At 41.8% G+C, this 16,204-nt stretch overlaps 1 protein-coding gene across 2 annotated transcripts in view; it reads left to right on the top strand.

Annotated features, from left to right (window-relative positions):
* STX17 (syntaxin 17) overlaps positions 1-16,204 on the top strand; it is a 76,730-nt gene that overhangs the window by 48,535 nt on the left and 11,991 nt on the right. For both annotated transcript variants that reach the window (XM_034761407.1, XM_034761408.1), the window contains exon 4: positions 518-749. In XM_034761407.1, the coding sequence (XP_034617298.1) occupies positions 518-749 (232 nt within the window). The remainder of the gene's footprint in view (positions 1-517; positions 750-16,204) is intronic.

The raw sequence follows: 16,204 nt of genomic DNA on the forward strand, positions 1-16,204 counted from the left end.
TCCCCAGTGTACAGCCAGTTTATTAGAATGGGTGAGAGGGTACAGAATTAGCCACTGCACTGAGCTGCCGGGTATCTGGTGGATTGTGTGCGTTGTACTGGTTCCAGGGAAAGAACTTGTAAGTACCAGTTGTCACAGATATAGGATATACTGTGGGAATAGACCTGTGCACAGATAAAACAGGAAAAAACAAAATAGTGGGGAAAGAACATTTTTCTCACTGTAGGTGAGTTCTTACTACTTGTGCAAAATATGTCCATTATCTCCTTGGTGCAACAGATTTTTGTTTAGAATATTTTCATTTTAACTAGAATAAAATTAAAGCATTTGGTTGTCTGAGAACAAGACCTTTTTGGAATTTTTATTTTTCTCAACTTATACAAAATATTGAAATGTAATTTTTTTATTATTTAAAAATTAAAATAACTGTAGTTAATTTGCATCACCCCCTTGGAAGAGGTGTGTAGGAGTAGCAGCATGCCATAAAGTTACAAATAATCTTTTAAAACTATTGCAGCAACTGCGAGCCAATATCCGAGAGATGGAGAAACTGTGTTTGCGGGTCCGACTGGAAGATAAACAAATTCTCCAAAGAATGATAAATCCAGTTAAAGAGGAAGCGTCATTTGCCATAAAAGAATTTCTACAACTCCATTCAGAATCTGCAGAAGAACTTAAAAGACAGTTTAATGAACAGGAGGACACCTCTTTAAAGTCTCCTCTAATCAGATCTGCGACGGTAGGAGGAGGTAGTAGAACTTATTTTTTCTATGTACTGTATTGTGGTATTTTTATATTTGTTTTATGATAGTATATTTCCAGGGTTTTCTGACCAGATATTGTGGAAATAAATAGACAAGACTTCAGTTTAGTAAAACATTATTCTTATGACGAGGTGAATTTTAATATAACTTTCAGATACCACAGTTTTCTCACCATATGTAGAATACAGATCATTTTACTGCACAGTTTATGTAGTTAATAAATGCTTTAATCAGCTATCCAAGAAAGAGGAAAAAATTGGTAGCCTAATAAGTGTAGTTAAGTAATGAGAGCACTAAATTGTGCAGTACAAGCAATCTTGGAGTTATTGTAGTTACATTTTCTTTTTCCATTGCTCTGTAATGGTAATCACTTAGTACATTTTTACTTAATTTATTATCTATGAAATGATGAAAATTCTTATATCATCACTGAAAGCCTCAATCAGGAGAGCAAGTGGAGTATAAAATGTCTGTTTACACAGAAATATATCTTTGTAATTGGCAGTAAAACAGTAAAAGTACAGGACCATTATATGAGGTTTTGAAAACACATTATACTATCTTATAGATCATCCAAGGATGGGCCTGGTTGCTACTGCTCTTCTCTGATCCCTCTGCTTTCATGAAAACTGTATCTTTCACCTCTCACTCTTCCTTTCTTCCTTCCTTCCCCCATGAGCACCTTCTTGTCTCTTTTCACCCTCATTCTGTCCCACCTGCCCTTACACTAGAAGCCAAATCTGCAGTTAGCTGCTGCTAACATCTGAATCGCCGTTGAGAAGGACTGACTATTAGAGTTAAACCAACACATCCTCAAACAGAAAAGTTTGAAGCTTAATATTCGTTAAAATACTTCGCAAGTTTCACATTTTTTTATTTAAAAAACGTATTTTCAGTTAGTGGCCTCACAGAAAATCTTTCCTTTCAGGAAATTCTATGTAATCTGGCTGCTGTATTCATAAAGTGCTAATCTTCATAGTATCTAGTTCTGTCTCCTTGTTGTCATAGAAGTTCCTTTTATAGAGAATTGCATGGAGAATTGTGTGCAATGTCATTAGTAAGAGGGAAAGTCTTTTCACAACTAAGAAAAGAAGACAAAAATATATGTTAAACTGTAAAATGTCTCTCTTTAAAAAAACAGGATTAGTATCTTGATCTGAATGACCTTCATGTTTTTTAAAAAATGGGTCATTTTGGGTCATTGGTTAAAAACCAAGAAACCGATTAGAAATTTTGGGATGGCAGGCATAGCCATAGGAAAATATTATGGGAATGACATACACTCACAAGTCAGCTCAGGAATGGAGAAGTAGTTCACCTCACGTAAAGTGAAACATACAGGCACACAGACAACTGAGTATAATTTATATAGGATTTTTTAAAAAGTTTGCATGAATATGAAAGCAGCTTTTTGAATTCATGGGGCAGCTGTAATATCATATTGCCGGTTCTTTTGTGCTTCGAGGCTGCAGATCTGAAAGCAGATCTTAGCTGCTGATCTTACTCAATCAAAGAAACTTCCTTACACCCCAGTTCTTTTTCGCATGTTGCTTCCAATCTGGCAGAGAAATGAAGAGTTTACAAATTCAAATAGCCCATTTAGGAGGCATGTCAAAGAAATGATACAGCCCTTTCCCTTTCCACCATCCCCCATCTCAAGTCCAATAGGAGTTGAATTTAATTCCATTTTAAGCAAATGTTAACAAAAGGCGAGACTCCACTTTTAAAATTACTAAAATTCTTTTTAACCAGCATATTGAATTTTCCAGAGAACTAGATTTTTATCTTGAGTGTAATGAAGTGTGAAGGTACTTTGTAAAGTATGCAGAGGTGTTTTTTTGTTACTGCAGTTCTTATGAGATGTTGTAGTTGATGTTGAGGAAGCACTTCCATTCTAAGCCCTATCACAATTGGGTTAGAATTTCCTAAAATACGAACTTTTGAATGTAAATTTCTCATTCATAGTTTCAGCCCGCAGGTGTTTCATCCTCCTCCTCTCCCTTTTTTCTTTTGTTTTTGAAGTGGGAAAGGAAATATTGAAAAAACTTAAATGGCCAGAGTTGGTTTTATCAGAAAATTAGAATAACACAACAGTGTTACCAGCTTTGCCCGTTACTTTGGGGTATGCTCATTTATTAGGGTTACTCTTCTGGGGGGGAAGGGGGAGGTTCTGTGTTTCTGTCCATGTACTGCTTGTGTCACTTGTGTTCTTATACCGAGCTCTACTTCTCCGTGCTACATGCTCCCCATCATGCAGTGCTTCCCTGCATTTCTGGTCCCAGAGTTCCATGCGGTTCTTGCCTTGGAATCTCTGTTCTCCATTCTGTATGCTAATAGAGATGCCTCCTTGCCCCATCTTCGAATCAAATGAGACTAGGGGAGTTTCCTTAATTCTGTCATTCTTATCCCAGGGGTTTAGGTGTGTCTCCCACTGCCTTTTCGTTGCTTTTTGTAAGTCTTTCTTCTGATGCAGATTTGGTTCAAGCAGAGGCTGGCGGAGCGGGGAGGGGAAGGTCTTTCGTGAGTCAAACTGGCTGGATAATGTGTCCTGGTTCCCCAAGAACACAGAACTGCTAAGTAACAACAGAGCCTTCTTACGAGGTGTGAAATACTCTTTAATGTGGAGAAGTCATTAAAGGCTCTTTTTGTCACTGAAACTCAGTGGTAGGCAGGGGTGGCTCTATGTATTCTGCTGCCTCAAGCGCGTCAGTCAGGCGGCTTTCGGCGGCGCGCCTATGGGAGGTCCGCCGATCCCGCGGCTTTGGCGGCAATTCGGCGGCAGGTATGCCGAAGCCGCGGGATTGGCGGACCTCCCGCAGGCACGCCGCCGAAGGCTCCCTGACTGCTGCCCTCACAGTGACAGGCAGGCCGCCCCTGGTGGTAGGACATCCTAATCTGGTACAGAATAGGTCAGCATGGAGAAGGCAATTGGGGGCAGGCCATTTTACTTACAGGGTTTTTCCTCTGTCCACAGTTCTGCTTAGGAAGCTTCTTTATTCTTGAATTACTGCTAAACGGTTTTATTTAACAAGTGTAAAATATGTAATGCTGGCTAAGGCCATGTATAGATTACAAACTTTGGTCGACCAAAGTTTGTCATTGTAAAGCTGCTGCAGTTAGTATATCACACATGCATGTGCATACTTAGCTGCTTGCATCGATGCTAAGTGCGGTGCACCAGGGGTATATCCCAGTGTGCCACCTTCCAGTGCAATGCCTTTTGGGGAATTTTCACAATGTGTTGTGGGGCGCACACGACTCCTGCCGGGGGGCTGAGAGCAAAAGGTCAAGTTCCCATCATGCAACTTTCACTATCTCATAATACCATGAGATGGTTATGACTAACCCATAATTTTTGTGTCTTTTTAAAATTCCACAAACTCACACAGCACTTGTTGCTACCAGTCATCTCTATCAGAAGAATGCAGCCCACGCAGCTCTACACTGTTGTCATTGATGCTGCAAATGCAGGACAAACAATCCTCCGGCACTTGTAGAGCTGCAGGAAGTACCACAACAAAGGGGCACATGATCATTTCTTTGAGGACAGATTGCTAAGGGACATAATGTAAAACAAATCAAAGTTGGTGGCATTTACAGATCAGCTACAGGACAGCTTCTGGGCCTAAGAAATGAGCAACTGACTGGTGGGATTGCATTATGATGGAGGTTTGGGAGGATGAGAAGTGGCTGCAGTACTTTCAGGTGAGAGAAGCCACATTCCTGGATCTGTATGCCACGTTTGAGCATGGACAAGAGAATGAAAGCTGCCTTGACAGCTGAGAAGCTAGTGGCGATGGCGCTGTGGAAGCTTGTGAAGCTGGATTGCTATCAATCAGTGGGAAATCATTTTAGAGTTGGAAAATCCGTAGTGGGGGCTGTTGTCATGCAAGTGTGTGTGGGGCATTAATTGTATCCTGCTATGCAGGGCTCTTACTCTAATATGGAGGATGTTGTGGATGGATTTGCACCTATGGGGTTGCCAAACCATGGTGGGGGAATAGATGGCACACACATTCCTATTTTGGCTCCAGCTTACCTTACCGTAGAGTACATCAACGGAAAGGGCTACTTTTATGTGGTTATGCAAGTGTTGATGGATCACCAGGAATCACTTCACCAGGGAAGCCCTTTCCTACATTGGAATGCAGTCTATTGGAGTGGTGGAAGGTCAATGCACAGTGTTTTCCCAGGCTTGGAAAACTGGCAAAGAGTTACCTGTGCATTCCAGGATCGTCTGTGCCTGCACAACGTGTGTCTTCCAACACTGGCCTTACTGTTAATCTGCTGCGCACAAGACTGACACCAGAACATGTAAACAACAAAAATCAGCAGTAGAGTTGAAATTCTAATCGGACTTTTTGTGTTTTTGGATGGCTTGGGTATTATGTAAAAAGTTAAACAAAAAGGTGGGTTTTACACACAAGACTGTCTGTTTTTGTTGTTAGTAAAGGTACTTGACAACAACAGTGTGCGCGGTTGGTTCATTGTGAACTCATTAACAGTTAAACAGTTAACTGATACAATTTTAATAGTTTAAACGGTTACTTTTTTAAACACTATTTACATTTCTAATAGGGAGGGGGCCGACCCCCTGTCACTCCAGCTCCTTCTCCACTGCCTGTGGTTTGAGATGGAGCATCACGGTGTCTGTTGGCTAGCTATGCCTCTTGCTGCCTCTTGCTTAATCTTTTCTTAGTAAAAAGAACAGGAGTACTTTTTGCGGATACAGACTAACTTGGCTGCTACTCTGAAACTTTTCTTAGTCGTTTTTTTTTTAAAGCACAGTTTGTGCTTTTTGCCTGATTTGGCCCCCCCCCCCTCTTTTTTTTTTTTTTTTTGGCCTCCAGTACAGGTTATGCCCAGGATCCCAGTCTTCACACCCTGCCAGAGGTCTGTCCTCCGTAGCGATGGTACGCTGCTTCTGCTACCTGGGAGAGTCTCAAGTTCCCTGCAAATGTAAGATCTGCCCAGGTTTTAAAAGCAGATCTAAGAAATTGAGGGAAGACGGACTATACTCCTGCTAATGGAGCATTATCTCAGACCTGTAGGATCCGAGTCAACCCCATGCCTCAGATCCACAGTGAGCCCCGGTGACTGTCTCTACTATGACAATAAGCAAAGACCCTGGGGCCCCTCAGAATCGTCTAGATCCTCAAAGAAGGAAAAAACTCCTTCTCCAGAGTGGGAGAAGAGAAAGGAAAGTTACCCCTTCAGTCTGGGTTTCCGGAGACCTCCGATACTATCATCTGCAACAGTAACTTGTCCTCCGGTACCAACACAGTCACCAGCCTATCACAAACATTTTGGGTACAGAGGGAACAGTGTCAAGCCCACATAACAGAAGGCCAGACAATCGCCAGGGCATCTCTCCAGGCCTCACTTGATGCAGCCAACATAGCTCATGCTCCATGGCTACAGCAATAATCATTCATTGAGATTTTTGGCTGCAGTCCTCTGGTCTGCCCCACAAGGTACAAAACACTGTCAAGGACCTTCCCTTCAAGGGACCCAAATTGTTTAGTGATCCCACAGGTGGGTCCCTTAATTCTCTTAAAAACTCCCAGGTGACACTACGATTATTGGGCATCTATGCACCTATGGCAAAGAGAAACTACAGTCCAGCACAGATGGCTCAACAGTTTCACTCAGTCCCTATGAGTAAGGCTGCAAATTTGTCATTGAAGTCACAGATTCTGTGATTTTTTTTCGTCACCTCCATGACTTCTGCAGTAGCCAGTGCGCCTGGCTCAGGGGCAGCTCAGGCAGCCCCTGCACCAGTCCCACCGGCTGCTGCTGGGGCAGACTCAGGCCACCGCCCCAACACCCCCCCACCAGCAGAGTTTGGCTGTGGGAGGGGGCAAGGGGTTGGGGCATGGGATGGGTCACAGGTCGTGAGTTTTTGTTTGTGATCTGTCTGTGACTTTTACTAAAAATACCCCTGACTAAAACGTAGCCTTACCTATGAACCCATGAGAACAGCTGAGCACCCCAGGAAGAAGCGCACTGAAAAAGAAGACCATCCTTTTCAGTGACCTCCCAGCCGGTGACATCCTCGAAACGGCTGTTATGACCCATTTAAGGGTCATGAACTCTCTCCTGCTCCATATCTTACCCTGCACATTATCCCATTCCCACTGTTTTGAGGATCATCTTTCCCATTTCCTACCTTCCTGGGAGCTCATCACCTTGGACAGATGGATCCTGGCAGTGACTTTTACTAGTTACTCCATCCAGTTCACCTCCTTTCTGCTTCTTCCCCCATCCCCATCCCACTTTATCAACCCTTCTAATAAGGCAGAATGTACAATCCTCCTAACAGTCGGGCAATTGAACCTGTTCCCCTGCACTTTGTTGGAAAAGGGTTCCCATTCCTGGTCCTGAAGAAAAACAGGGGAGGAAGGGATGGAGACCAGTTCTGGATCTCAAGACATTGAACACTTTTGTCAACTCTCAGTGGTTCAGAATGGTAACCCTAGCAGTGACAATTCCCTCCCTGGTAGATTGGTTTGTCTCCCTTGACCTCCAGGACACTTTTGTGTCCATGTTGTCATACACCCCTCACAAGGATGTTTTCTAATCTTGTGATGGGCAGAGACCACTACCAGTATTGCGTCCTTACCCTTTGGCCCCTCCACCACCCCAAGGTTCTTTACCAAAGTCCTCTTGGCCCCCTGCCTCCACCCTTAGAGCATAAAGTGTGGAATGGCCGCAACCGTCCTTTGGTTCCTTCTTATCATCAGGTGGAAAGCAGAGTTCACCCCCTACTCCTTAGTGGAATTTTCTTCTTGTGACTTCTTCTAGTCAGTTAGCTTTGGTTAATTCCCAATAAATTCTTCCCCCCCATCCTCCTTTTTATTAATTTTTTGCAAAAAAAAAAAAAAAAAAAAAAAAATGTACTTTCTCCTCAGCGCTTTGTACCCCACCATAATCTAAAATGGTATATTCGGAACTCTCATGCTTCAAACCCAGACCATCTTATGACAGACTCATTGCGCTTATAGATAGCCATAGCTGCTGCCTTTTTTGTCTTAGTGATAGCCATGTACCAGCCTGCTGCTCAGTATGCTGCTCCTTTTTGACCCTGATAGTTGAAGTTGTACCTTCTTGAGAAATCAGTGAAGGGAGCATTAGACCCTGAAGCATGGGCATCCACTTCAAGTCCCAGACAGCCAGTGTTCCTGTTACCTGGTGCAAAAGAGCTAAGGTCAGTATTAGCAAAAAATCTGTGCCACTGTCAGTCAAGGATCTGGGACCATGGAAAACCACCTCAGTACCAGCTTCCACTTTGGCGCTGAGGATCGGTACCACCTCCTTACCAAGGCAACACAAGGTAGAAATGACTTCTAGCACCAGTCTCCCTCGTCCTGCAAGTAGAAGTTTAAAAACTCACTCTCCTCCTGGGAACAGAGCTCTAAAGCCACTCATGTATTGGGGCAGGTGACGCTGGCACAAGCTTCCAGATCAGTACTGAAGAAGTATTAGACGCCCTTCGTGCCTATACCTGTCAGTGTTGGTGCAGACTTTAACATACTGGCTGATCTAATGTTGAGGGAATAGTTATGTCTCTAGCACTGCCTTCTGTAATAGTAATGCTATGGTTGGTACCACTATGCATCTCTATCCTCATACTACTGAAATCACTGCAGATATCAGCACCAACCTTTGGAGGAAGTCTACTTGTTTTCTCCATTACTGGGACACATCTTTCCACCTTCCAATAAAGAACCTTCTCTTTTTCATTCATGCAGATCAAGTGAAGGTATCATTACAATCTAGTGACACACACTTCAGAGCCCCAACTCATCCACCTCTGGCCTAGCAATGGCCTAGTCAACCATACCAAAACCAGCCTTATCTTTACAGTGCTCCTCCTTAGCCCTATTGGATATACTGGGGAACTTCATCTCACTAAAGCATCCAGGAGCTGATCACCATCTTACCAGTCACAAAAATGCAGAATATTCGCCTTTTGTATCAATTGCCAGACTCTTGACTGCAGAGAGGGAGGAGGAAAAATAGCTTGAAGATGAGGAACAAGTAGGTCTTGAGCCTCCTGAACAACACCATTCATCTTCTCCCAGCGACCTGTCATTGTCTTCCCCTGATGATGCAGTCTAGGCTCTTGTACCAGCTCCTGATGATTTTATAGCCTTTTAGCAGCTATTCTCTTGCATAGCAGAGATCCTCAAAATAGAGACCTCAGTAATTGAAGAAAAAACTCGTAATCTATGTGACATATTGCACTCTTCTGCTTCTGTCAGAATAGCATTGCCAATTAATGAGGGGGTATGGAACAGCTTCTGTATGAGGCGAGATTAAAGAGAGTGGGACTGCTCATCTTGGAGGAGAGATGACTGAGAGGAGATATGGTAGAGGTGTGTAAAATCATGAATGGTGTGGCAAAAGTGAATAAGGAATTATTTACCCCTTCATATAACAGATGAACCAGGGATCACCCATGAAATCAATTGGCAGCAGGTTTAAAAGAAACATAAGGAAATATTCCTTCACAAAACACTGATGGAGAAATCCCATTTATAGACTTGTTTGCCAACAAAGACACGTGTCCTGTCTTTTACTCCAGAGGAAGCATGAACCCAGGATCCTTGCAAAATGCCTTTCTAACATTTGTGGGATCAAGGTATCATATATGCATTTCTGGATGATAGGGAGAATCCGACAGGATACAGCCATACTGATCCTGATAGCTCTATATTGGTTGAAACTGTTCTTTCTGGTTAATAGACCACCTCAAAATGTCTATTCTGACTCTGATAGCACTTCCAGACATATCACAGAACCAAGGTCAGATGCTTCATCCAGACCAGAAATCACTGCATTTGAGAGCCTGGTTGTTGGCTTGTTGAGTGGTTGCAGAGGCTGCTCCTTAAAAGTAAAAGAAATGTTACTGCTAAGCAGAAAAGACACTTATAAAGTACTAGTAAGAAAACTGAAAGGGAAGGATGGGGGAAAAAGAAACCCAGTAATATATTTGTTCTCTTAGCTAAAAAGAACAGTGTTTTTTTTATAAAACATCTTTGGTGTGAAACAAAAATACAACACTTCAGACCTAACCAGCAGCTTTGATTCAGTGACATAAAACCAGGGAGATTAGCCTGAAACATTGAACATGGTAAACAGATTAGTAAAAGATTATTCTTTTAGGGCTAAATTAATTTCTGTTGCAATTCCAAAGAGAGCTACATCAGGGATGAATTTGGTCATTTGATATTTTTTTTTGTTGGACTATGCCTGACGCTGGTGGCTGATGTGTATCAGTGGTGTATGCTGTTGTAGATCTCAGTCAGTACAGTACAGTAACGGGGGAGGGGAGCCTGCGCCAAGTCCTTGCTCCTGCCTCCTAAACGCCGCAAGACAGCTGATTGCCCCGGGCAGGAGGGAGGGGGGAGGAGCGAGGCCTCGGCGTGTCTACCCCCCCGTCCCCTGCCTCCTGCTAGCGGCAATCAGCTGGCTTGCAGCGTTTTGGAGGCAGGAGGGAGGGGGGAGGAGCCAGGACGAGTGCAAAATAAAGGGGGAGTAGGTGGGGGGGGAAAGAGGCGGGTCAAGGGTAGGGTCTTGGGGGAAGGGGTGAGTGGGTGGGCTGAGGGTCGAGCCCCCCCCACCCCTGGTGCTTGAAGAGTAGGGGAAGCTGCCACTGCTGCGCAACGTGTTCTCCTAGCCTACAGCACCTTCAGCCTCCTTGCCTGCTCCATCTCCAGTGCCAGTGGGCTGTGTAGGGTAAGGCAGGGGCACCTCCCAACTATAGTACTGTACAGTATGTTTGTAAACACACAGCACATGCACACTACTCACCCCCCCCCCAGCGATTTACTGTTGCTTTCTGGCCGAACGGCCCTGCTCAGGAATAGGGCTCTACACCAAGTGTTTGCGAGGCCACCAGCTGCCTGCAAAGCGGCTGCGGGTGGTGCACAGCAGAGGCCCTGCCTTGCTGTCTTGCTACAGAATAAATAATGTTTTATCTGCTGCCCCCCCTTCGCTGGAGGAAGGTAAGAACACAGGGGGTGGCAGCCCGCCCAAAGCAAATGACAGGAATAGCGTTTCAGCACCTGCTTCGCTGTAGCAAGGAGAAGCAGTGTAGAGATGCACAGAACCTGGCCCTGCTCCCATGCAAGTCTGTGAAATGCACAGGAGCTTTGCCATTCACTTTAATGCCAGCTGCATCTCTCTGCCCCGCATGCACACAGCAGAGAGGAGCACAGCCCTGCACCAAATGTTCAGAAAGTTCAGCAAGAGGAGCAGTCGGACAATCCACCCTCTTCCGCTTTCTGACTCCACCACCTCAACCAAGCTTCATACTCAGCAAAGATGAATGTAGTATTAAATTGCTTGTTTAAAATGTATATAATGCCTTTTGTCTGGCAAATTTTTTTTCCCTTGGAACCTAACCCTCCCATTTACATTAATTTTTATGGGGAAATTGGATTCGCTTAACATCGTTTCACTTAAAGTTACATTTTTTAGGAACATAACTACAATGTTAAGTGAGGAGTTACTGTATATCCGTGGCAGAAAGCAAACAACTTTGGTCTGTTGCACCAATATGAACTAAGTCAGAGACGCTTGGGCAATTGTGTTTTTTTTTTTTTTTTTTTGGTGTGTATTGCTGAGGCATTAATGTGTTATATGTGCTTTTATTTAAAGCTGGGGTACTTTCCTCATTTCCCCCAAATAGATATTTAATACTGCTGTTCCTTGAAAGGAATATTTTTTTACCAAATGTGTTTGTATGTACATGTTGTACATTTGACACTCTGCAAGGGGTGGTGATTATTGGAAGGATTAGATTTTTTTGGAGAAATATTGGTAAGCATCAATTTCATTGTACATTCAAACCGATGGAAAAAATATTTCCATGGATAATCAGAATTTACAGATAGGTAAAGTAAGAAAAATGCTGTTTGTAAATATCCTTAAACTATTTCTCATTGTATATTTTAACGTGACGTTGACAAATTGTGTTTTAACAGAGATGACTAAGGGGGGATATGATTAGGGTGACCAGATGTCCCAATTTTATAGGGACAGTCTCGATTTTTGGATCTTTTTCTTATCTAGGCTCCTATTACCCCCCACACCCTGTCCCGATTTTTCACATTTGCTGTCTGGTCACCCTAGATATGATAGAGGTCTATAAAATCTTGACTGATGTGGAGAAAGTGAAAAGGAAGTGTTATTTGCTCCTTCTCATAAGACTAGGTGTCACCCAATGCAATTAATAGGCAGTAGATTTAAAACAAACAAAAGAAAGTATTTCTTCACACAATGCACTGTCAACCTGTGGAACTCTTTGCCAGAGCATCTTAATGTTGTTAAGGCCAAGACTATAACAGGATTCGAAAAAGAACTAGATAAGTTCATGGATGATAGGTCCATCAATGGCTATTAGCCAGGATGGACAGGGATGGTGTCCCCAACGTCTTTTTGCCAGAAGCTGGGAATGGGTGACAGGGGATGGATCACTTGAAGATTACCTGTTCCGTTCATTCCCTCTGAAACACCTGGCATTGGCCACTGTCGGAAGACAGGATACTGGGCTGGATGGACCTTTGGTGTGACCCAGTATGGCCATTCTTATGTAACAGTTATAAAGCTTTAACTTTTTGAATCTCAACAACTACTGTCATTAAATAATTGTCTGTCCGCCAGCCCCATAATTTCCTGTAACTGAAAATTTAGATTGATAAAAATAGAAAGGAAGGCTTAAGAGTAACCATTGATATTATCTGTTGAAATTATATATAAAAAAATTAATTCTGCCAGGCATGGGCAAGAGACAGAGATAAGGTGGGTGAGGTAATATCTCTTATGGCACCAACTTCTGTTGGTGGAAGAAACAAGTTTTTAAGCTTCACAGAGCTCTGCCTGAGATCAAGCCTAGTATAAGCAATCGAAGTACATTTACAAAACATTAAGGTCTGAATCACAGGGAATGTAACCTTAACTGCACTGTTTGCTACTAGGCAAACATTTAAACTGTCAAGGTTGTTAGGCCCAAGATTAGCACTATTTTGAACCGTCCTTCCCCCCCAATACCGTGTATACGATGGGATATGTATATTTGTGCAGTTCGTAAAAGTTGTTTTTGAAAGATTCTTGTGATACATGAAGGGGAGCAGGGGGAGTAGCTCCCTTTGATGGTCACCTCCAGCCAGCCAGTTAGCTGTAAAATCCCCCTTGGTCTGTTTTCTGCTTGCTTTACCTGTAAAGGGTTAACAAGCAGACTGTAAAAGAAAAGGAGTGGGCACCTGGCCAAAAGAGCCAATGGGAAGGTAGAACTTTTTAAAATTGGGAAAGAAACTTTCCCTTTGTCTGTTGTTCTCTGGGATGCAGGGACTTGGAGCAGTAATGCTGTAAACAGCTTTAAGCCAGGTCTGATTATAGATTCAGTTCATATCTCGAATCTACTTATCTGGAGCTTAAGATATGTAAGTAAAATTAGGAAATGTTTAGTTAGACACTATCAGGTTTATTTCTTATTTTGGCTTGTGGATCTCCTCTGTGCTAACCCCTGATGCTTTTGTTTGCTTGTAACCTTTAAGCTCAATCCCCAAGAACAGCTATTTTGGGTGTTCAATTTTTGTAATTGTTTCTTTTAAGGTCTATCAAAAAGCCTAAGTTCCAGATATATTGTTTTCCTTTTTGTTTTTAATAAAATTTACTTTTTTTAAAAAACAGGGATTAGATTTTTGGTGTTCTAAGAGGTTTGTGCATGTTGTTGGATTAGCTGATAGAAAAAGGAAATTAGCTGTGGCTTTCTCAGCTCTTCCCCGGGCTTGAGGGCACCCCACAGGGAGGAATTCCCAAGTGCTCTTTCCTGGGTTCAAAGAGGATTTTTTGCATTTGGGTGGTGGCAGGCTTTACCAAGCCAAGGTCAGAGAAAAAGCTGTAACCTTGGGAGTTTAATACAAGCCTGGAGTGGCAAGTATTAATTTTTAACATCCTTGCAGGCCCCCACTTCCTGCACTCGGAGTGACAGAGTGGGGATTCAGCCTTGACAACTTTTATTTCAGTGACGGTTGCCTTCAGGATGGAATAATTTAAATCACCAAGCAGCAAACTTTAATTTAAATAATTGATTGTTTTGGATGTGTACATTTTAGTTATTTGCCTAATGAAGGGTTTATTCTCATTGGTTGATAACCATTTTTAAACATTCTGATTTGTAACCAAACATAGCCTTTACGCAAAATTTGGTTAATTTTTTGCACACGAGCAGGACACACCATATCTGCGCACACTAAAGCAATTCTATAGTTTTCCATACACCTAGTCAGCTTCTTAATTTTGAAATTTTTTTAATGTTAGAAAATGTTGAGAGACATGTTTCTTATATACTGGGCAATCAATTTTTATTTGGGATTCACGTCAAGCTGCATTTGGATGGAAATGTGGAATTCAATTAAAATGTACATTTTAAAATTGTTTTTGAGTTAAATAAAACCACCTTAAAAGTGTTGGATACATAAGAAAAAAAGAGTTTATTAAAACATATTTTGCATGTAAAACTATCTGATTTATCAAAGGCAGTTTGAACTGTAGTTGATGAATTGACAGATTATTTCTGGTCACCATAGGCCAGATTTTCAAATGTATTTGGGTGTCTAAATAACAGATAGGCACCTAATCTATTCACAGACTTTCAAAAATCTCTTTAGGCCCCTAACTACCATTGAAATCAGTGGGCCTTGAAAGCAATAGGAATCAGGTGCCTCACCTACCTAGGTATTTTTGAAAATCTGACTAGACCTAGCTGCATCTTTTGGTACCTAAATACCTTTGAAAATCTGGCCCCATGTCCTTCATCTCCCACCTGGTTTTTATTCATAGAATGGAAGAGGAAAACAAGCCTTCCTGCTTTTTCAACTCCCTATTCGTTTCTCAGTTTTGAATGAACTAGTCCAAAGGAAGATAATTTTCTTTGTGCACCTGCTACCAAAATTGAAACCAAAAATGATTGAGGCAAAAGCTTTTCTGCACAATAGAAACTGGAAGTACTTAGATGTTTGGAAAAAAGTAAATAACGTGCTCCATTGTAAAGAGTGAAAATAATATAGATTCTTAATGCAGCACATGCTCTCATGACATATTTATAAACCTTGAGTTGACCTCAAAAGTTGGTGGTTTCGTCCTGATTCTGTAGATAATTAAAAAAGCAGCACCCTTTAACTCATTCAAATCTGAGGAAGGCTCATTGATAGAACATACTTTTTTTTTTAATTTAAATTAGTACATGTAGGTTCTCATAATTTAAAATTAAATTTCAAATAGGTTTATTGTTTAAAATCATGTAAATAAAAAAGACAATCAGCAAAAATCTAATTAAAATAAAAGATCTGATTTCTAATTTTTTTGCAAACACCCCCTCCCCCCAGTTTTTATATTATATTATTGTAGTACCTAGTGGTCTCAGCCAAGTCAGAACTTCATTGTACTAGGTGCTCTGCAAAATATAGTAAATGGCAGTCCATGCCTGAGGAGCTATGGGAAAGGCATGTAATCAATAAGGCTGCTGTATCTAACTGTTCTTTAACGTGGGGAAGGAAGAGAGAGTGCTTTAAGACTTCCAGAGCAATATGCATGTTAATCAGAATGTAAATAAACTGCCTCCATCTTCATTTAATCGCTGATATTTCTCTTTAATCCTTCAAAAGCAAGAAAATTTAGGGTTTAAAATTGACACTTCACCCCTTCCAGTATGTCTTGATGATATTGCAGAGTTGTCTGAAGCAGATAATATGGCAGAGCTAGTCATCTTACAGATCTTGGGAGCCTGTATTTATTGTTTGACGTGTATTTGTTGGAGATTTTTATTACACCACAGAAATTCTTCTACTGTACAGTGTGCTATTTCAGACGTGCCAAACAAGTTGTATGATTAGGGAAACTGACCAAAAGGTTAAATGGCTTGATTTTTTTCAGAAGAGCTGGTCATTCACAACTCCAGCTAAAGCCAATGAGAACTTGGTGATCACAATCTTTGAAAAATTGGGCCCTAAGTGACTTTCCCATGGCCACAAAGGTATCCAGTGTTGGATCCCAGCCTGCTTCTTAGCTCCCTACCTTGTGCTCAGATCACTAGGCTATGCCTCCTTCTAAAACTAAGTATCAATTTAGTTTTATTTCCACAGTTACACTATATAAAAGACTTAATATGGAATTATTGAGAGAAGGGTAAAATCCTTAACATTAGGGGAATAAAAGAACTAGAGTTCACTATTATCATTGCTTTGAATAAAACCTGAATTTGTTATGAAGGTTTTGGAAGCATATCTTGTTCAGTCTCCGTTGTATCGCTTACAAAGTACCGTTGACGTAAAAGAAATGCACAAGGTTCTGGTCGATTACTTTACTTTATAAAGTGACCTTTCTAGCTGTTCCTTGCAATACCATCCCATGTCTCCCTCTGCCCCACATCT

Source organism: Trachemys scripta, chromosome 2 (genome assembly GCF_013100865.1).
Source record: "Trachemys scripta elegans isolate TJP31775 chromosome 2, CAS_Tse_1.0, whole genome shotgun sequence".
NCBI classification, from domain to species: Eukaryota; Metazoa; Chordata; order Testudines; family Emydidae; genus Trachemys; species Trachemys scripta.